Here is a 23,390-nt window from a genome sequence, read left to right on the forward strand (position 1 = left end):
AGAATTACACACCATTTGACTGATCAGCTTGGGAGTTGGCTCATGTACGTATGTTTTCGTGGTGAAGGCGTTTACACAAGCCAACGTATGCTGGATGTCAGATGGTTGGCCTACCTTTAAATAAATTCAACATCGTCTCGTCAATCAGCATCGAAGTTGGCAGATATACGTATTTTTTCATATACGGGGAAAGATGCGATGGCATGACGGAAGCGGAGGAGGAGATATACGGAGAGAGGAGAAAGTGATGGGGGCGGGGAGGGGGAGGAGGTGCATCCAGAGATGTGAAAGAAGCAGATTAAAAGCGAGAGGGAGCAGCAGGTAAACAGAGAAAGGGGGAAGGTGATGAATGACTAATGGAACACTGTAATAAATACATAAATTAGGGGTGTTATTGTGAATTTGATGTACTATTAGAAAAAGCGGAGGAGGAGGTGGACAGAGACGGGAAGATTGATGGAGAAGGAGAGGAGAATGGAGAGGAGGAGGAAGTGTTGTGAGAGAGGGGGGCAGATGGAGGAGATGGAAAGAGAGGCGGATGGGCGGAAGGAGGAGGTGGATAGAGAGACGAGATAGGACTAAATGGACAAGAGAGATGAGGCAAGAAGGGATGAACTGACATAAAACTGGGATGAATAAATATCTGGGCAACGCCGGGTTTACAGTTAGTAATTAGATAAAGATTTACGCGACAATGGGTGCGTTCATTTGTAAGAAATTAGAGAATATTTCCCTACGGTTAGATGCGGTGTATAAAAGTTCGATAACTAGAGTGTTGTTCTTGATGTCTACACATGATAAAATTCGTTGCTTAATATAGATGACTCCACCAAATTTCATCTAGTTGGAATTTCATCTTTCTAAAATGAACTACATAATAATCAGCTGAAAAACGCTCCTGTTGGAGCACAATAAAGGCAAATATGATCGTGTTTAAAAGTCTCTGACAGAAAAGTGGGCAACCAGCTGTCTGAGTCCTCATTCCGCCTTCCTCACATAAATTCTGGAAGCTTCACAGGACGAGTGAAGATGTTATGTAAGAAATTTACCAAGTAAAATTTCAGTTTTGTTGACATAAAAATTTAATAAATAGCAGATTGTGTGTTAGAACTTTAGAAATACCGTTAATAGCGTACTTTAGTGAATGAGATCCGCCAAATACAAATAATTAGTTGTATGACATATATGACGAAACTCCCAAATCGGCAAGTTAACTGTGCGAAATTATTGATGCTGATCGACGACGACAGTGTCTCAGAAACGGTGACAACACCTGCACTGAGGAGAGCAACTGGGGTATGCAAGCAGTGGGGGAAGGCTCAGTTCGCAAAAACCCCGTTAGGGAACCGGTTGCTCTGGACAGCTTCGCTACCTGCTGCACCCTTGTAGGAAACCGCACGATAGGAAACCCCACGTAGCCTGGTGCACAAAATCCTGCTCTGGTAACTCTTTCGCAATTATGGAAGGCTACGGAGGCAGGGTGGCTCAGTATTTCTGGAGGAGACTTCCAGCGACTTGTCGAGTCTAATGCTACGTCGAGTTACTGCACTACGCCAAGCGACACGATATTGGGAAGTATCACATGACTTGTCGTTGGCACCTGTTTGTTATTAGATGAGTCTTGATTGGAACTCACGTTTGTGGGGTCGCCCCTGCGGCCCCTGGCGGGCCAGAAGGAGTGCTGCGCAGCGAGGCTGCGGCCGCGCGTCGCCCAGAAGGGCCCCTCTGCGGAGGCGGAGGCGGAGGAGGGTCCGGCGCGCCGCCCCCGGGCCGGCCAGAAGGCCGAGCCGGCGGCCGTGGAGGCCAGCCGCAGCCGCAGCAGCCGCGCCGCCTGCCCGCGCCGGCCCCTCGGCGCCCAGAATGGCCCCTCCACAGACTCGGAGCCCAGCGACGCTCCGCGGCTTGCGAGCTCCAGCTCACCTGGTTCACGCTTACTCACTCCTGCAACTAAGTCCACCATTGTGAAACTCTCACCGTAACGTAAACCAATACAGTAACAACGATAGTCATAAACTTTTAACTGTAACCGTGTGGCGTTTATGCCACTTCACTACCCATGTTTATTACACTTTTGTTTCCTAATTTTAATGCACAGTACAGGAAGATTTTGTTACGGGAGGCTAGCGAGTAGGTAGGGTCGCAAGGCAGACTCATCGAACGGTACACCAGATGGTCACATGGCGTGAGAACGGCCTGGGGAGCGAGAAGTCTGACGCTGGAGTTTTCTGTTTGTTACTGTGCATGCACTGCACGTACACAAATGTACACTACTGGCCATTAAAATTGCTACACCAAGAAGAGACGCAGATGATAAACGGGTATTGAATGGACAAATATATTATACTAGAACTGATATGTGATTACATTTTCACGCAATTTGGGTGCATAGATCCTGAGAAATCAGTACCCAGAACAACCACCTCTGGCCGTAATAACGGCCTTGATACGCCTGGGCATTGAGCCAAATAGAGCTTGGATAGCGTGTACAGGTACAGCTGCCCATGCAGCTTCAAGTCGATCAAGAGTAGTGACTGGGGTATTGTGACGAGCCAGTTGCTCGGCCACCATTGACCAGATGTTTTCAGTTGGTGAGAGATCTGGAGAATGTGCTATCCAGGGCAGTAGTCGAACATTTTCTGCATCCAGAAAGGCCCGTACAGGACCTGCAACATGCGGTCGTGCATTATCCTGCTGCAATGTAGACTTTCGCACGGATCGAATGAAGGGTAGAGCCACGGGTCGTAACACGTCTGAAATGTAACGTCCACTGTTCAAAGTGCCGTCAATGAGAACAAGAGGTGACCGTGACGTGTAACCAATGGGACCCCATACCATCACGTCGGGTGATACGCCACTATGGCGCTGACGAATACACGCTTCCAATGTGCGTTCACTGCCATCAGGCCAAACACGGATGCGACCATCATGATGCTGTAAACAGAACGTGGATTCATCCGAAAAAATGATGTTTTGCCAATCGTGCCCCCAGGTTCGTCGTTGAGTACACCATCGCATGCACTCCCGTCTGTGATGCAGCGTCAAGGGTAACTTCAGCCATGGTTTCCGAGCTGATAGTCCATGCTGCTGCAAACGTCAAAAATGGTTCAAATGGCTCTCAGTACTATGGGACTTAACTGCTGTGGTCATTAGTCCCCTAGAACTTAGAACTACGTAAACCTAACTAACCTAAGGACATCACACACATCCATGCCCGAGGCAGGATTCGAACCTGCGACGGTAGCGGTCGCGCGGTTCCAGACCGTAGCGCCTAGAACCGCTCGGCCCCTCTGTCCGGCTGCTGCAAACGTCGTCGAACTGTTCGTGCAGATGGTTGTTGTCTTGCAAACGTCCCCATCTGTTGACTCAGGGATCGAGACGTGGCTGCACGATCTGTTACAGCCATGCGGATAAGATGCCTGTCATCTCGACTGCTAGTGATACGAGGCCGTTGGGATCCAGCACGGCGTTCCGTATTACCCTCGTGAATCCACCGATTCCATATTCTGTTAAGTCATTGGATCTCGACCAACGCGAGCAGCAATGTCGCGATACGATAAACCGCAATCGCGATAGGTTACAATCCGACCTTTATCAAAGTCGGAAACGTGATGGTACGCATTTCTCCTCCTTATACGAGGCATCACAACAACGTTTCACCAGGCAATGCCGGTCAACTGTTGTGTATGAGAAATCGGTTGAAAACTTCCCTCATGTCAGCACGTTGTAGGTGTCGCCATCGACGCCAACCTTGTGTGAATGCTCTGAAAAGCTAATCATTTGCATATCACAGCATCTTCTTCCTGTCGGTTAAATTTCGCATCTGTAGCACGTCATCTTCGTGGTGTAGCAATTTTAATGGCCAGTAGTGTAAGATCAACATTGAGTGAGATCCAATACGGAACGGACGCTCGAAATTGTGAGGCATTGTTGTGTAATTAATTTGACAGAGAGATTTTTTGAAGGGTCACTGTTACCCCGAAGTACATATCGTGTAACTGTTTTGTCGTTGAGTGTCAAGTTCATTTATGTGAAAATGGCACGTAAGAATGACATTTTACTAACTGAGACACTGTTGGAACAACTCAACTGTGAATATGACGTAAATGATTTTCTTGATGAAACTGATCAGTCTACCATATCTTCAGACAGCAATGAAGAAAATACAGTTGTTCATGGCAAGAATGGTCACTGTTGGAGCACAGCTGTCCCTAAAAGTTCAGATCTGTCAACTGCCGATTACTCGTAGTCCACGTTCCAAGAATGTGGAAATAATGAAAGAACAGATTTGTGAATAATGAAGAACAACTCAAAATATTCGTGTAATATGTGCATTTCATTAAATGAATAGCATCTTCATCTAATCGAACTGCAAATAGTCTTTTAGAGCCGGATCACTTTCAGATTTCTTCACTGAAAAATTTCCATGACAATTTTTACTTTGTCTCGAATTTTGGATGTATTAATTCTAATGTTGATTGAAAAAGTACGAGAGAGGTGAAATAAAATGAGTCTGCTACACGAGAGTCCAATTGCATTACGAAATATTCTATTTTCAGTCAATATGTCTAGCAAATAATTGAGTCACTGTGACCTTTGTGTACACTTTGTGTGACAATTTCAGAGGGATGTGGTACTATAGTTAATAGCACTGAATTCTTTCCCCTGTGCCACTTCGTTACACACTGTTTATTGCATGTACGTCAGAGCCTGCGGCCTGCAGAGAAGAAACGAATTGGGACGACAGCTACATCTTTACAAGACGGGAGGAAAGCAAGTTACCTCTAGTGATTCTAGGGATAGTGAGCGCCGACGTTACTTACTGAAATCCACCATGTTTGTTAATCCGGACAACTTTTTTTTGTGGGAAGTGTTACCTTCAGGTACACACTGTATAGTATTTGAGCGTAACAATTTGTATCTTTTGGGACTTACAATTCACGTACCCTAATGCATACTTTGCTGCGTCCAAAAACATAAAAGTTACATACTTACTTTTTATTCGTTAGCAGGTACATGTCTGCAAACCCTGTACACACTGAAATTCACATGCCACGGTACCGTAGCAGGCCGACAGAGAAGCCAAAGCACAACCCATTCACAAAGCCGACTGTCGTGCAGTGATTGGTTGTCAACAGCAGCAGAAATGCTGTAGTTGTGTCAAGACAATGTAGTTGCAGGCCCGGATCTAGGGGTGAGGGGAGGGGCAAACCGGGGTTCTTGCTCCAATAACGGCGTGCTACGCTACCGTGGCATGGGGACTGCAATGTGTACCAGCACGGCAGACAACATAGAACTCCAGTCTCGCCACAATCTATACATCATTGCCGTCACAAACACACTCGTTTAGTGCTTGGTTGCTGATTTACGTGCAGGCACAAAAGGTGCATGCACTTTGAGTAGTAGATTTTGACCAGATCGCTCGTGTAAAACGGACTTAAAGTCTTCTTAACCCAAGTGCGTTTCTCTCTCATTTGAAGTGCGTCTTCCATGGATGTGCTGCATTTTATAGCATTTTTAGAATATAGCGTACCATCATCCCCAAAATTTTTACTTTCTCCACTACCCGTTTTGATGGTTAAACCATTATCGTAGGATGGTAAGCATCTTTTAAATAGGTATTGCAAACATCGGCGATTTCTTGCTGCTGCGCTTGAGGGGGCCATGAGCGTAGATTGGGTCTTGCAAGTGCAAGACGAGCAGTTACTTCTCATTGTACGTCAGCCACACAATGTTGCCTTTGTTTTGCGAATAAGTTTTTTGATTAAAATTTTTCACTACTGTCCCTCCTTCTGAGAGAGTACGTGACCGTGAAGTCGTGCTAGTGTAATATGATCGTCCTTAGTAAATTTAACTCAGGAAGCTCTTCTTCTGTCCCCTTGTTTTGCGTTTTGACACTAAATTGACCAGCGAGTGGTTAGATAGCTTCTTGGGACCCGTTTGTTGAAATTATGCACGATCAAAGTTTTTTTGCGTTTTTTGAAAAACCTTTCCTTAAGAAATTAGCCTGAAAGTTGCAGGAGTCAAGCAAAGCCACTTTTGTTGCTCTTTTTTAGTAACCGTATCGAAATTTGGTCTCGATAAAAATTCTACCACTCTTACTCAGCAAGCAGTAAAAAAAGGATAAGTTTGGAAAAAGAAATAAAAATTCAAGAAAAACACACAAAAACAGATTTTTAGAATGGCATTGTAATTCTGTTAGCACGCAAAAGGCTTGGAAGGTCATAGTAGCGTAATATGTCTACGAAACAGGACAGTAAAATTAAGCGAAAACAATAATTCGAAATTAGCGGTATTTAGCGGAACAACACGAAATCGGTGATTTTTAGAGATATAATGGAATTTTTAAATGTGAGAACAGCAGTTTACTAATATCCGTAATTGATATTTATTAACTGTTACAACTGCATTTTGACTTCTAATCTCTCGTTTGTAATCATAAACTAACAGTTATTTTCTCACGTAACGAGCTTAGATGTGTCGAAGAAAATAGCACCGAACTTAACACATAAACCACGGAATTTGGCAAAAAAACAATACCAAATTTGTCAAAAAAAACACCAAATTTAGCAAAATAAACAGCACCGAATTTGGCAAAAAAATAACATGGAAATCGGAAAACCTAGTAACATTGAATTTGCAAAGTAGTAGAGCAAAATAGTACCGAATTTGGTAAAAAAAGGAAAAAAATTACGCCGAATTCGGCAGGAAGTAAGGGCAAATTTGGCAAAAAATACACCGAATTTGGCAAATAAATAACGAATTTTGCAGAAGTATTAATTAATCTGAAAAAATAGCAATGAAGTTAACAAAAAGTGACTCCAGTTTTGGAAGAAATTACACCAAATGTGACAGAAAATAACACTTAATGTGGCCGTAGAATAAAACGATTTTTTGCTGTTTTTGGTTGTAAGAAGAAGATGAGGGAACGGTAAAGATGTAGTGTAGGTCAGCTTTCGTATTGTTGTGCTATAGAAGAATGTTGAAAATTGCGTGGGTAAGGAGACTAACCAATAAAGACATAGTGAACCGAACTCGGAAGAAATGAGATTCGTGGCACAACCTGTCGAGGGACAGGTTGATCGTTCTCATCCTGAAGCTTCAAAGAATAGTTAGTTTAGTGATGGAGGGAAGCGTGTGGTGTAAACATTTTAGAGGGTGACAAAGGCTTGACTACAGTAAGCGGGTACAGATGATAATGGGTGGACTTATTGTAGACAATTGCACAGAACAGCAGCAGCAAGACGAGCAGGACTCACCGGCGTGCGGGCTGGCGCGCTTGCCCCTGGCGGGCACGAAGGACTGCCCGCCGGACATCGAGGCCAGGTAGCTGCGCAGACCCGCGCGCCGGTCGCGACTCGCCGCCCACTCGCCCGCCAGGCCGGCGTCTTCCTCCTCGCCCGACCCTCCAACCATTACCTCTGTGGGCATAAGTGTGACGACTTCAGAGGAAGCCACTATTCGTACTTCCGGTAACTGCACTATCTGATCATCTGTTAGTGGATGTTAATATGGGGATTGTCCACCCTTCGCCCTTATGACGGCTCGAGTTGTGCTGGCGTCTGTTTCAATAAGATTTCTGAGTGTCTGTGGAGGAATAGTAGCCCGTTCGTCCTCAAGAGCCGAAGCCAGAGGTGTTCATTGGTTTCGAGTGCTAATAACCCCGACGTTGAGCGGCTATAAGCTCCATTAGGTTAGAGCCGAACTGTGGGCTGGCTACTTGCTATCAGAAATGTTATTGTCCACAAACCATTGCTTCACAGATGACAGAATGCATTATCATGTTAATAGAATCAATTAGCGTCTCCAAAATGTTCCTCTACTGTACACAGTAGATAATGCTGTAAATTGGGTTCATATCCATCCGGAATTATCGTTTCCTTAAACGAAACAAAGGGTCCCCATCTCCCCCCATGAAAAACTGCCCGTACCAAACAACCACCAAAATCTCCACACTTCACTGTTGACGCTACACCTGATAGCAGGTAACGTCTTCTAGGCATTCGCCAACCCCCAGACCCTTCCACTGGGTTGTCAGATTGTGTTTTACTGGCAAGATGCGAATATTTGCTACATGCAGTTAAGTCGCCATATTGTGTGCAGAGCCCAAGACCAAATAGTTTTGTAATCTGGTGATCTTCAAAAAAAGCACTGACGTTGTGCTTTACGTTGCTACTAATGTACTGTATATTCATGTTGCAATATAGTATCTTTTGGTTGGGTTCAATGAAGAGAGAGAGCAAATACACAAAGAAAGAATCTAATACTAATTTGCTATTTCTTTCTAAAAATGGTAATAATTACTAACAGACTTTATATCTTTATGTGTTAGTTTTATTTTCCTTTTTATTTTGTCAAAGATAAAATCTAGAAATTACAGTTCACTATGTATTCAGGCAACAGTAATATTAGGAACTACATTGCGCAAAACTTTCTCATAATTAATTTTTGTATATTAGACCATTCTCCCTAATATATTACTAACGTAAACCGCTTCATTCGCATTTAATCGCGATTCGTTCAACAGCACACTGGAAACTATTACTTCGATTTCACATTGGGGCACGGTTTTTGTCGCCCTTCAGTGGATCATCTGTAAGAGGAGCACGGTAACGTTTCAGTTTAGCCATTATTTCTTAACTGCGGAATATGAAGGAGCTGAATCTTTTTATACAGTCACCGTCTTCGTAGGAATTTTTGTTAAGCGTGAACCGTCCTGAACTTGGAATCTTATGGCAGTATGGTACAGACGAGAAGAGAATAGAAGCTCTTGAAATGTGATGTTGCAGAAGAATGTTCAATATTAGATGAGTAGCTTAGATAACCACGAGGAAGTGTGGAATCAAGAAGGCAAGAAAAAAGCTTTAGGGTACATCTTGACTAGAGGAATAGAAAGGTAAAACTCATGTTGCGGCACCAAAGAATGGACAGTATGGGTTTAGGTCACAGTAATTACGCAGAGATGTAAACACTTGCACAGTATACAATAGGGTGGAGAGATCCGTCAAACCAAACTTCGGACTGATGACAACGGCAATCACGGTGTCCCAGCGTATCCATTTGAACGTCACACATGCTTCATAGAAATCATGGTCACCTGTGTGCTAGGTCAACAGTTTCCCAACGTTCTCTCATATATTGTGGAGCTGAATTTAGTTCAGCTGACAATTTCAACATCGGGTGTTTCACAATAGCGATTAAAGAAAGAAACTTGTATCTCAGGTAAGAGAAGTGTGTTCTTGGCAATGAACGCATATGCTTGTTGTGTTCTACTTAGAGAGAGATCGCTGTTCGGATAATCAATGCAAATTCGGCAGGACAAAATAGTCATTCATAGTTGATATTATTAGAGTTCAGTGGTTTCCAACTAGGGGGTTATTACCCCCATAAACTAAACAGTTTTTGAAAAGTCGTTACTATTAATATTTTGTAATTATCAATATTTTGTAATTCCATACGTTACCAAAAATTATTTCCTTCCATACACCACTACTAACGTGTGATACAATGTGGTGATAGTTACAGTTTGTGAAACGGATGTATGAACATCTTCCTCACATAGTCCACCCCCAACACACAAACTTTGTACTTTGTAGCAAGCATCAATGAAAATAAAATTGAGCTACATATATCACATATTCTTAAATATCTCATGAAACTACATTCGCCAAGTTGTAGGCAGTTCCCTCAATAGATGAGAATTGCTTCATTATTAATTTCGCAACAATAAACGGACAGACTGACAGCACAACACAACAGTAACTATGTAATGACTGCTACACTCCTGTATGGCCCACACATTATTGTTATAGAACAGAAATAAATAATAGAACACAGTATGTCGCCCTCGACGGCGAGTGCGCCCTAAAACAAAACAGACGGCGAGTGTTCATCAGAGACAAGGATAACATCAGGCGTGCTCCAGGGAAGCATGATAGGACCACTATTGTTCTCTATATACACAAATGATTTGGCTGACAAGGTGGGCAGCAATCTGCTGATGAGGCCGTGGTTTATGGTAACTTGTCGAGGTTGAGTGACTGTAGGAAGATACGAAATGACTTAGACAAAATTTCCAGTTGATGTGGTGGATGACAGCTAGCCCTAAATGTAGAAAAATGTAAGTTAATGTGGATGATTAGGAAGATCACACCTGTAATGTTCGGATACAGTATTACTAGTGACCTGCTTTTCACATCACGTCGTTTAAGTGTCTGGGCGCAACGCTGCAAAGCGATATTAGATGGAACGAGCATGTGAGAACTGTGGTAGGGAAGGCGAATGGTCGACTTCGGTTTATTGCGAGAATTTTAGAAGGGTGGTTCACCTTTAAAGGAGACCGCATGTAGGACGCTGGTGCGACCTGTTCTTGAGTACTGCTTGATTGTTTGGGATCCGTACCAGGTGGATTGAAGAAAGAGATCGAAGCATTCAGAGGCGGGCTTCTAAATTTGTTACCGGTACATTCTAACAACACGTAAGTGTTACGAAGATGCTTCGGGAACTCAAATGGGAATCCCTGGAGGGAAGGCGACGTTCTTTTCGAGAAATGCTATTGAGAAAATTTAGAGAACCGGCATTTGAAGCTGACTGCCGAACGATTCTACTGCCTCCAACACACAATGCGCGTAAGGACCACGAAGATAATATACGAGAAATTAGGGGTCATACGGAGTCTTACAGACAGTAGTGTTTCCCTCGCTCTGTTTGCGAATGGAACAAGAAAGAAAATGACTAGAAGTAGTACAGGGTACCCTCCACCACGCACCGTACGGTGACTTGCGGAGTATCGATGTAGATGTAGATTACCATTGTTATTATTACTATTAGTGGTAGTCTTATGACGCAAAGCATTATAAGCATTAAGTCTTCCAATTTATGGCGTTGCAGAAGTAAGGATTCCAACAATCAAGTGATTTACAAACAGTAAGCGCACACACTTTAGCTAGGTTGACTGGTGAAACAAGTGTAGCTAGGGAGAGGACTGGTGCAGAGGAAGCATGTTTTGTAACAAGTGCTTCATTTCTTTTCTGAGGAGGAGTTTTAAGTGGCACTCGCGATGCACTGAGAATTCCTTAATCATCCCAAAAAATAAATGTTTTTATAAATAAGCAGCACCAATGGCCTCATTAGTTCGCGGTTCATTAAAACATCTACAAGAATTAAATATCATCATAGGTACTAATGTTGCTGTTGGTAATGGTGGGCACTATCTAACATCTGACTGCACACAGGGGTAATGGTCTCGGAAAGATTGAGGACGACTGTTATAGTTCGTAGATAAATAAATGATGTGTGTAAAGATTAAGTATACCATGACTGTTGAAGAAGAAATTATTAGTTTTCATTAATCTCAAAATATAAAACGTAGTACTAAAAATGCTGTCACATCGATCATGAAATTCGCCAGATGTTTCAGTAAAATTAGCCATCTCTCTCAACTTCAGAGACGGAAATCATTCCTGCGGTAGGCAATTGACTTGCAATATCATCGGAGCTTCCTACATTAGATTTATACACCATTCTTGTAACTAACTATCTTTTACGATTAACAGTGCAATTGTTCATGTAATATGGCTAGTTTAACTTCAGTTTGCCATCTTTTTCGTCGCAAACCAATTGGCTTTTCGTTCACTGCTTATCCCGTGGCGTCTGGAAGTCATCTCCTAACTCGCGTGCAGACACCATTTGTAATTGTTCTTCGCGACTATAACTTGCCGCGCGCCTCATTGTTATGGCAGGTAAATCGAAAAATCATTCGTTTCGCATAAGCCACACACCTCGCTTGTTCGATCTGTTGAATGTACCCGATGTCTTACATAGTACACAGTCTCACTTGGAAAGTAAAATGTGAGACCGCCATTACGTTTCCCACGTCAGCTGTTGTTTCGAGGCACCAACTGTTTCACATACTAAATATTTTACTTCTAACGAGCTCCACAGCCACCACAAATCGTCTGAATGATAATATTCTGCCATACTGGCTACCATTCGACGGCTTAAAACCTCTTTTTATTTTGTTTTCATTGCTTTGAAGTCATTTTCAAGTGGTCGCTGTAGTCTAACCCATCAAAATGGACATATTTGAGTTAGTGTCCAAATGCTCATCGAATGACGCAATGACAAAATCTTAGGAAGCTGGCTGGGGTTCACACTAAAATTACTACGTGGCGCTAAGTGAAACTAACATACCACTCAGAAAGCGGAAGAACGTATTCAAACAAAGCCTCACATTCAAGGTGATGGAGTTAAGCGTAGTCGTTTAGCTCGGAAATTTCCAGAATCGTTAAAGATATCGTAATTCTGTTTTCACCCAGATAAATTGTGTGAAAATCTTTAATAAATGACATATATAGGTTCTCTTTATAGCCATGTCAGTTATATAGATGTAGTTATGAGCTTCACCTATTCAAATAGAACTATAGTAATTTCTGCTTCTATTTTCCTAATTCTAGGGGTAGAGCATACCAAAATCATGACTTCTGATCGTTCAGGTTGGAGGCTGTGCAGAGGGCCACCACCTACTCAAGTAAATGCTGACAGGTCAGGGTACCCCCCCTGCGGGTCCGGGGGTTAGAATAGGCCCGAGGTCTTCCTGCCTGTCGTACGAGGCGACTAAAAGGAGTCCATCCCCCTCAAGGGGGTAGTTAGCGCCTGCGTCCTGAGACGGACGGTCCCACGACCTATATTTGTGGTCTTTTTGGTTTTTCACTTCTCGTTTCTTCCTTCTTTGGTTGGTTCCTTTCTTTGTTCTTCTCCATCTCACTGTCTTCCTTAATCTTTCCCTTGCCTTCTTCTCCTTGCCTTCTTCTCCTTGCCTTCTTCTCCTTGCCTTCTCTGGTCTCCGCCTCGGCGTTTGAGACAGTCTGTCCTCTCTCTCTTCTTTTTCTTCTTCTTCCTTCCTCCCTGTGCGCGCCTGAAGGCCGACCCACGCGTTCGCACGCGTAGCCGGTGACGGGGTAACGCGTAATTCCACGCCCTGGGTAGACAAGTAAGGCACGCACGTACCCCCTGGTAAAGGCTAGGCCCAAGGAGGGGTGTTGCCTGAGCTGATACCTTCTGACCATGCCGATTGGTCCCTCCGTCTGTTTCTCGGGAGGTGTGACCTGAGGTGTAAACATTCACCTAAGGCGGGAGTGCCCTCTGAGAGGGTCCCCATAAGGAAGGAGCGCGCCATCGGAGACGCTGGCAATCATGGGGGATTCCTCCACAATGGATTTCTCTTCTTCTCTCTCGACTTCTGCCCACAAACGGAAACATGACCAGCCCCCCAGTGACAAAAGTACTACCGCCTACCCCACAGTTCCTCGTCATTTCTCGATCTGAGGATGGCAAGGATTTTTCCTCTGTCAACCCTTTCGTTATCCAGAAGGGCGTAGATGCCATAGCCGGTACTGTTAAGTCTTGTACGAGGTTGCGTAATGCTACCTTGTTACTAGAAACTGAGAGCGCCTTTCAGGCACAGAAACTGCTTCCAGCCACACTCCTGTACACGTTCCCTATCCAGGTGGAGGCTCACCGAACTTTGAATTCGTCTCGTGGTGTGGTCTATACTAGATCCCTCGACGGATCGACTGACGAGGAGATTCAATCTTTCCTCGCTGAGCAGGGCGTGACGGCTGTCCATAGGGTTATGAAAAAGGTCAACAATGACCTTGTACCGACCCGGACACTTTTCTTGACCTTTGATAGTATTAAGCTGCCATCGCGCATCAAGGCGGGCTACGAGGTTATTTCTGTTCGCCCCTATGTCCCGACACCTACGCGCTGCTACCAGTGTCAGCGTTTCAATCACACTCGAAAGTCTTGTTCCAATGCGGCTAAATGTGTCACTTGTGGCAGGGATGCCCATGAGGGTGACTGTCCACCTCCGTCTCCTCGTTGTGTGAACTGTCAGGGTGACCATGCAGCATCCTCCCGCGACTGTCCCGTCTATAAGGAAGAACGCTGTATCCAAGAAATTCGGGTCAAAGAGAAAGTGTCCACCTCGGCTGCTCGCAAGCTATTGGCTAGTAGGAAGCCCACGCTGCTCCCAGCGGGGAAATACAGTACTGTCTTCGCCTCTCCTCGGACTACCAGGGAGGTGGCAACCCAGACATGCGATCTGACCTTCAGCACCACGGTCGTCCGTTCGGCCAGTGCTAAGATCGCGCGGTCGACGTCTCCTCTTCCTCCCATCACCCCACAGACACCAGCCCCTTCATCAGCTTCTGCTAAGACGAAGACCCAGAAGTCAGATGCACGGGCCTTCAAGAAGGAACCGTCCCGTGCAGATTTCCTACGAACCTCGACCTCCCAGCCATCGACCGGTACTTCCACCAAACGACCTTCCAAGAAGGCTCAGAGGAAGCACAGTTCTCCTTCTCCGCCACGGCGCATTTCTTCTCCTGCGCCACCCAGCAGTTGCCGCCCCAGGCCGTCATCCGTTTCGCCTGGCCGCACCGCTGGTAGCCGAACATCTGGCCGTTCACCGGCGGAGGAAGCTCCCCCTCCCGGCCATCTTACCAAGATGGCCGATGAACCTATAGAACCAATGGACGATGACTGTCCGCCTACTGATAGCGGCGGCAGTGCTCGCTCGAAGCCAGGCCCTCAGCGGCCTTCGAGGTGACCCCTTCTTTCATCTTCCTTTTCTTCTTACGATGGCACGTATTCACTGGAATATTCGCAGCATTCGCTCCAACCGAGAGGACTTGAAGTTGCTGCTCCGCTTGCACCGTCCGCTCGTCGTAGCCCTCCAGGAAACGAAGCTACGCCCATGCGATCAAATTGCCTTGGCACACTACACCTCTGTGCGTTTTGACCTACCCCCTGTGGTAGGTATCCCGGCTCATGGAGGGGTTATGTTGCTGGTCCAGGATGATATTTACTACGATCCCATCACATTGCACACCTGCCTGCAGGCAGTTGCCATCCGAATTACTCTCCCCACTTTTACATTTTCCATTTGTACCGTTTACACTCCATCGTCGTCTGCCGTTACCAGGGCAGACATGATGCAACTTATTGCTCAGCTACCTGCACCATTTTTGTTAACTGGAGACTTCAATGCCCACCATCCCCTTTGGGGCTCTCCAGCATCCTGCCCGAGGGGCTCCCTGTTAGCAGACCTTTTCAACCAGCTCAATCTTGTTTGCCTCAATACTGGCGACCCTACTTTTCTTTCGGACACATCTCACACCTATTCCCATTTAGACCTCTCTATATGTACTCCCCAACTTGCACGCCGGTTTGAGTGGTATGCACTTTCTGATACATATTCGAGCGACCACTTCCCGTGTGTTATCCATCTCCTGCAGCATACCTCCTCTCCGTACTCATCTAGTTGGACCATCTCCAAAGCAGACTGGGGGCTCTTCTGTTCCAGGGCGACCTTTCAGGATCAAACCTTCACAAGCTGCGATCGTCAGGTCGCACACCTCACGGAAGTCATTCTCACTGCTGCTGAATATTCCATCCCTGACCCTACTTCTTCTCCACGTCGCGTACCGGTCTCCTGGTGGACCGCAGCATGTAGAGACGCTTTACGTGCTCGTCGACGTGCTTTACGCACCTTTAAACGCCACCCTACAGTGGCGAATTGTATCAATTATAAACGATTACGTGCACAGTGTCGTCGTATTATTAAAGAAAGCAAGAAAGCCAGCTGGGCTGCTTTCACAAGCACCTTCAACAGTTTTACTCCTTCTTCTGTTGTCAGGGGTAGCCTGCGCCGGCTATCTGGCACTAAGGTCCACTCACCAGTTTCTGGCTTGACGGTCGCGAATGACGTCCTTGTGGCCCCTGAGGCTGTCTCCAATGCCTTCGGCCGCTTTTTCGCAGAGGTTTCGAGCTCCGCTCATTACCACCCTGCCTTCCTCCCCAGAAAACAGGCAGAGGAGGCTAGGCCGCCTAACTTTCGCTCCTCGAATCGTGAAAGTTATAATGCCCCATTCACCATGAGGGAACTCGAAAACGCACTTGGCCGATCACGGTCCTCCGCTCCAGGGCCTGATTCCATTCATATTCAGATGCTGAAGAACCTTTCTCCTGCGGGTAAAGGTTTTCTTCTTCGTACTTACAATCGCATCTGGATTGAGGGACATGTTCCCGCATGCTGGCGCGAGTCTATTGTTGTCCCGATCCCTAAGCTGGGGAAGGACAAGCACTTTCCTTCCAGTTATCGACCCATCTCGCTTACCAGCTGTGTCTGTAAAGTGATGGAGCGAATGGTTAACTCCCGTTTGGTTTGGCTGCTCGAGTCTCGACGCCTACTTACCAATGTACAATGTGGATTTCGTACTCGCCGCTCTGCTGTTGACCATCTGGTTACTTTGTCGACCTTCATTATGAATAACTTCTTGCGGAAGCGCCCGACCGCGGCTGTGTTCTTTGATTTGGAGAAGGCTTACGACACCTGTTGGAGGGCGGGCATTCTCCGCACCATGCATACATGGGGCCTTCGCGGTCGCTCCCTCTTTTTATTCGTTCCTTTTTAATGGATCGACAGTTCAGGGTACGTGTGGGTTCTGTCCTGTCAGACACCTTTCGCCAGGAGAATGGGGTGCCACAGGGCTCAGTTTTGAGCGTCTCTCTCTTCGCCATAGCGATCAATCCAATAATGGATTGCATCCCAGCTGATGTATCAGGCTCCCTTTTCGTGGACGATTTTACCATCTATTGCAGCGCGCAGCGTACGTGTTTCCTGGAGCGCTGTCTTCAGCGTTCTCTTGACCGTCTTTACTCCTGGAGTGTCGCCAATGGCTTCCGTTTTTCTGCCGAGAAGACGGTCTGCATTAACTTCTGGCGCTACAAAGAGTTTCTCCCACCGTCCTTACGACTCGGTCCCGTTGCTCTCCCATTCGTGGAGACAACAAAATTTTTAGGTCTTACATTTGACAGGAAACTTAGTTGGTCTCCACATGTGTCATATTTGGCTGCCCGTTGTACCCGTTCTCTAAATGTCCTCCGTGTTCTCAGTGGTATGTCGTGGGGAGCGGATCGAACCGTCCTACTTCGCCTATATCGGTCGATCGTCCGCTCCAAGCTGGATTATGGGAGCTTCGTATACTCCTCTGCACGGCCATCCATCTTACGCCGCCTCAACTCCATACAACATCGGGGTTTACGACTTGCGATCGGAGCGTTTTATACTAGTCCCGTCGAGAGTCTTCATGCTGACGCTGGTGAATTGCCACTCACCTACCGGCGCGATATACTACTTTGTCGGTATGCCTGTCGGCTACTGGCAATCCCCGACCACCCGTCTTATCGTTCCTTTTTTGACGACTCTCTCGACCGTCAATACGGGTTGTATGTCTCTGCCCTGCTACCCCCTGGAGTTCGCTTTCGTCGCCTCCTTCAACACCTTAATTTTTCACTCCCTGCAACCTTTCGAGTGGGCGAGAGCCACACGCCACCTTGGCTCCAGGCTCAGGTTCGCGTTCACCTTGACCTCAGCTCGCTCCCAAAAGAGGTTACCCCCGGTTCAGTCTACCACTCCCGTTTTGTCGAACTTCGTTCGAAGTTAATTAATATGACCTTCATTTATACAGATGGCTCTAAGACCAATGACGGGGTCGGGTGTTCTTTTATTGTCGGGGCACAAAGTTTCAAATACCGGCTCCATGGCCATTGTTCGGTCTTCACAGCTGAGCTCTTTGCCCTCTACCAGGCTGTTCTTTACATCTGCCGCCACCGACATTCTGCATATGTCATCTGGTCCGATTCCCTGAGCGCCATCCAGAGCCTCAGTGATCCGTACCCGTTTCACCCTTTCGTGCACAGGATCCAACGCTCTCTTCAGCAGCTGGTGGACGTCGGTTCTCCGGTTAGCTTTATGTGGGTTCCTGGCCATGTCGGTGTCCTTCGGAACGAAGCTGCAGATGCCGTGGCCAAGGTTGCGGTCCTCCAGCCTCGGACAGCTTCTTGTTGTGTCCCTTCGTCAGATTGTAGCAGGGTCATTTGTCGGCGCATTTTATCGCTGTGGCATGCCGATTGGGCTGCACTTACAGACAACAAGCTTCGGGCCTTGAAACCTCTTCCCGCGGCTTGGACGTCCTCCTCACGCCCTTTTCGGCGGGAGGAGGTAGTTTTCGCCCGGTTACGAATTGGACACTGCCGGTTCAGCCATCGCCATCTGCTGACGACTGCGCCGGCGCCGTTCTGCCCATGTGGGCAATTGCTGACGGTCCGCCACATTTTAACGTCCTGTCCGGATTTTAACATACTGCGTCTTGATCTTGGCCTGCCATGTACTCTAGATGCCATTTTAGCGGATGACCCACGAGCAGCTGCTCGCGTTGTTCATTTTATCAACTTGACAACCCTCTCTAAGGACATTTGATTATGCTGTTTTTTTTAATCCTATGCCTGTCAGTCTGTCTTTTATCGTGTTTTCCGTTTCGTTGCTGTTTTAAACTTGTGACTCGCGGTGCATTCCTAACGTAGTCTGGGCGCTAATGACCGTTGAAGTTGTGCGCCCTAAAACCACAAAAAAAAAAAAGGTCAGGGTACTCAAAGCATGACTTGGAAACAGGAAAGAACTTACTGGAAACAAAGCTGGCAAAAGTGTGGGGATAATTTTTTGTTTCTTCGAATATCAGAAACATATACTGCCCTGGAAATACCCATACACTAGTAAACGAATTAGACAAATACAGGGTACAGCTGGTAGCTCTCATGGAGTAAGAAGGCAAGGAATGGTCACTGAAAATAGGAGACAGGAGAATAATTTACGGAGACTGCGGCTTACACTATGAATTTGGAACCGGATTCTAGGTTCACAAATCATTAATCTCTAAATGCACATACACCCAAGAATTCAACAGTCACCTGGAAAACATGTACGACTCAATAAGTAAGCATAATGCAAAAGTAGTCTAAGGATAGTTTTAATGCCAAAATAGGGAAGGAAAAAGTTTACAAACCAATCATGACTATTTCAGCTTACACGATGAAATCTCAGATAATGGGGTTCAGGTTACAAAATTTACAGTGACTAATGATATTGGGCTCAACAGCACAAAATTTCAATACGGGTGCATTAATTTACAGTCATGGATATCACCAGATGGGAAGGTAGTGAATAGAGTTGACATGCAGCTATCGAAAAATGATTCCAAAACAGTATTAAAGATGTTAGAACCTTTAAGGCTGCATATGGTAACAGAGCCCATTTCTCAATCATCAGGTTACCTTCCATTCGGAACGCGGTTGCACTCAGTGACTGTTATATTGACTGATAAATTATAGATTACAGCAGTCAGTCGTCCTTTATAAATTTTATTATGCAGATCCAGATTTCAGTTAGAAGCTAGCCATTCTGAATGAACTGTGGGTGAAGCCCGATCAACAGGGACTTACATGCATTGAGTGAAAATAATAGTGCATTGAGATCTGGATCTTGTTCAAATGGCTCTGAGCACTGTGGGACTTAACATCTGAGGTCGTCAGTCCCCTAGAACTTAGAACTACTTAAACCTATCTAACCTAAGGACATCACACACATCCATGCCCGAGGCAGGATTAGAACCTTCGACCGCAGCAGTCGCGCGGATCCGGACTGAAGCGCCTAGAACCGCTAGGCCACCGCGGCCGGCGAAATCTGGATCTGCGTAATACAGTTTAAAAAGGACGACTGATTGCTGCAATCTATAATTTACGTTTCTGAATCATATCAGAAATGAAAATAAAAGTGAAAAGGAAACTAAATAGAGTTTTATTGGAAATTACAAGATGCAATATAAGAAATCTGGTGAAAGAAGATATAAAAGAAAACTTATAAAAGAAATGAAAAGTAACCTAACAAAAACTAGACTGGCCAAGAGGGAATACCAAAATGTCGAAAGCAGATAGAACCGCTTAGGACTATTCAAGAAGTAAGTTCCAAATTTATAGGCAAAAGAAAACGACGTAGCAAAATTTTGTTTAATGTAAAATACCAAGAAAGTGCTGGAGAGAAAAAATGGGAGGAAAGCGTGGATTCAAGAAAGAAACAATGACACTCAAGGAAATATGCTATAATATAGGACAGGAAACACAAAGAACTCTAAAACAAGAGAAAAGGGAATATTACAGAATATGATAAGAGAAACAGAGGATGGTTTCAGGCATAACGGGGGCAAGGTAAATAGAGAAATATTTTCCTAAATTAACTAGAAGTGAACAGTTTATAAAGGATCAGCATGGGAAAATACTGACCAACAAAAGTGACAAACAAAAAAGATGGAAAGACGTACTTCTCACAGCTGCTCAAGTAGAATCTGATGCAGTTCCTGTTAGTCATCACCCCACCAGTAAACATAATGCAGCAAGCAGTAAAGAAATTAAAGAATAACAGTGCTTGTGATGAAGGCTAGAACCGGCCGTTGTGGCCGAGCGGTTCTAGGCGCTTCAGTGCGGAACCGCGCTGCTGCTACGGTCGCAGGTTCGAATCCCGCCTCGGGCATGGATGTGTGTGATGTCATTAGGTTAGTTAGGTTTAAGTAGTTCTAAGTCTATGGGACTGATGACCTCAGATGTTAAGTCTCATAGTGCTGAGAGCCATTTGAACCATTTGATGAATGCCAGATATACGCTAAGTTATCAAAGAATGGAGGACGACAACTAAAATTAGAGCTACAGTCTTCAATAGAAACAACTTGGAAGAGAGAAATTATACCTTCAGACTGAAAAACCACAATTATGTGCCCTATATTTAAGAAGAATGATCTCCTTTTGTGCAATAACCACAGAGGAACTGGTTGCTAGGTGCCAGTTATAAAATCATATCGATTTACTTATTAAATAGGTAGGTCCCAATAACGGAAGAATTAATTGAAGACTATTAATACGTTTTCCTCAGAAATGGATTCAAATTATACCATTTATTCACTCCAAGACAGGTAACTGGGAAGGCGTGTGAATTCATTGTAGATGTCCAAGTATTATTTCTAGATTTCAGAAAGGCCTGTGATAGCGTACACCGACAGACACTCCTAAATATGACGGAATTTAAAATACTTTCGGAGTTAATCAGATAAGTTAAAATGTATATAGATGAAACTTTGTCGTATAAAGACGAGGTAGGGGAAACGGAAAATTTTAAGGTGTACAATGGCCTGAGACACGGTGACGCCATTTCACCTATTTTATTTAACCTAGTCTTAGAGAAGATCGATGGATAATCTACTAAAACTAATCCACGGGGAATACAGATGCGGGAGGTGAACATTACTAGACTTGCCTACGCCGATTAGGTAGCATTAAGTATTTCCGAAACAGAACTGGTTAGAAAGAGGCAAAGCTATTACAAAATCACTGCATTTCCTATACGCCCCTTTTATATCGGTTTCGCAGCGGTAAGTCACTCTGTTTCTACCATATCCGACGAGAAGTATTTCTTTGTTTGTGAACGAAATCACAAACTTCCACAGAAGACAGCAATCGGTTTCGCATTCAAAACAAACTAACCCTGAGATAAATATTGTAATTACTCTGAAACCAGTAATCTGATTTCGAAGAGAGAAACACAGTTAAATTCGTCTCTTTAAAAACCACGATACTTGTAGTAGAAATTCGTATAGATCGATTTCAAAAAGCGAAGTTGACATCGATACCTGTGTAATTACTACAGCCATGAAAAGAGACTATACGTCTTTTAGTGAAGACTTTCTTACAATTCATCTATGTGAAAACAAAAAATGGTTCAAATGGCTCTGAGCACTATGGGACTTAACTTCTGAGGTCATCAGTCCCCTAAAACTTAGAACTACTTAAACCTAACTAAACTAAGGGCATCAACACATCCATGCCCGAGGCAGGATTCGAACCTGCGATCGTAGCGGTCGCGCAGTTCCAGACTGTAGCGCATAGAACCGCTCGGCCACCCCTGCCAGCTCTGTGAAAACAGAATTACAATATTTTAAACGGTTCCGAAAATATTTGAGGTGAACAAATTGCCGAGCGGTCTAAGGCGCTGCAGTCATGGACTGTGCGACTAGTCCCGGCGGAAGTTCGAGTCCTCCCTCGGGCATGGGTGTGTGTGTGTGTCGTTAGGATAATTTAGGTTATGTAGTGTGTAAGCTTAGGGATTGATGACCTTAGCAGTTAAGTCCCATAAGATCTCACACACATTTGAACATTTGGATTTGTGAACAGACTATCTGAATCTCCACAGTGTCACCCGTTGTAGCATTACAGGAAAGGTGATTTGTGACTAGCGTGACTACATGGAGACCGCTAAAGAAATAGCACATCGTAAGTATAGTGCTGCGGACACAGCTGCACCCAGATGCAAATAAATTAGCAGTGCGCAATGTTAGAAGGTAGTGCAGAGTAAGGTGTACCTTCCTGGTCGCGCTTTCCCCTGGTGGGCCAGAAGAACTCCATCTCGCGGCGGCCCCTCGCCGCCCAGAAGGGCCCCTCGGCGGAGGCGGAGGAGGCGGACATCTCCCGGCGGCGGCCGCGCGCCACCCAGAAGGCGTCGCCCACACCCGCGGGCACCGCCTGCCGCGCCGGCCCCAGCGTCTCGCGCCGGTCCAGCAGCACCTGCAACCGCCACTGCCATCATACTGCACGTAACGCGAGGCCAACAACAAAGTATGCACGAAGGGGAATCTCCTTGGCACATTAAAAATGTGTGCCGGACCGCGACTCCAACGCGGAGCTATGCCCTTCGCTGGCAGTGATACCCAGGCACGGCACATGACCCGTCCTTACAGCCAGTGACTAATGGCGATCTCATTCCTCTGCGATATACAGGGTATTCGGAAATTCCCGTCACAGTCTTCTAGGATTTGTAGAGGGGATTCAGTACATAATATATTGAGTAGGAACCCATGTCCGGAAACGCGTAGTATCCGTTCTACCACGGTTTCGATTCAGATGTGTAAGGCGTCCACGTCTGCTGAGGGAAAGAGAAGACTGCCAGAATTGTTTGTCCTGGTATGCAACGGGGTAGACAGGATGTGTACTACGTCAGACTGTCACCTTATGTGACTTAATGTCTGCTATGCTGCGAGACCTATTCAACGCCCGTGCGCCTCCGTTACAGTAAACGTGGGTCGGTACACGTTTACGGAATACACAGCTGTGCTCCTTGTGTTTGGCGACGCTCGACGTGACGGAAGAGCTCCTAGTCGACTGTATCACGTACGTAGCACGCCATCGCACAAACTTTTTGCCCAATTTACGCAGCGGCGTAGGTACCTTCACCGTGAGGAGACAGGACTGTGGTGCTCCACGGAAACGCCACACGCTCGAATTTCAAGATGATGTATTGCATCGCGTTGAAGAGAGTTCATCAACAAATACTAGAACAGTTGCGGGTGCAACGGGTATTAGTTCTGCGTGAACAACAATTACATCCGTACCAAAAGGATGAATACTTGTGTGCAGTCGGTTCTCCATAACGCGTTGGTTCCTGCTTCGTT

At 45.6% G+C, this 23,390-nt stretch overlaps 1 protein-coding gene across 1 annotated transcript; it reads right to left on the reverse strand.

Moving 5' to 3' along the window:
- Positions 1-1,819: 1,819 nt before the first annotated feature.
- Positions 1,820-22,702, reverse strand: LOC124546469 (the record flags this gene model as incomplete). Its single annotated transcript, XM_047125041.1, has 4 exons — positions 22,658-22,702; positions 22,305-22,506; positions 7,257-7,418; positions 1,820-1,941 (listed from the first exon to the last, which is right to left on the reverse strand). Coding segments are annotated over exons 1-4 (531 nt in total), but the record flags the coding sequence as incomplete, so codon positions are not given.
- Between the last annotated feature and the right edge of the window lie 688 nt (positions 22,703-23,390).

This window comes from Schistocerca americana, chromosome 1 (genome assembly GCF_021461395.2).
Source record: "Schistocerca americana isolate TAMUIC-IGC-003095 chromosome 1, iqSchAmer2.1, whole genome shotgun sequence".
NCBI classification, from domain to species: domain Eukaryota; kingdom Metazoa; phylum Arthropoda; class Insecta; order Orthoptera; family Acrididae; genus Schistocerca; species Schistocerca americana.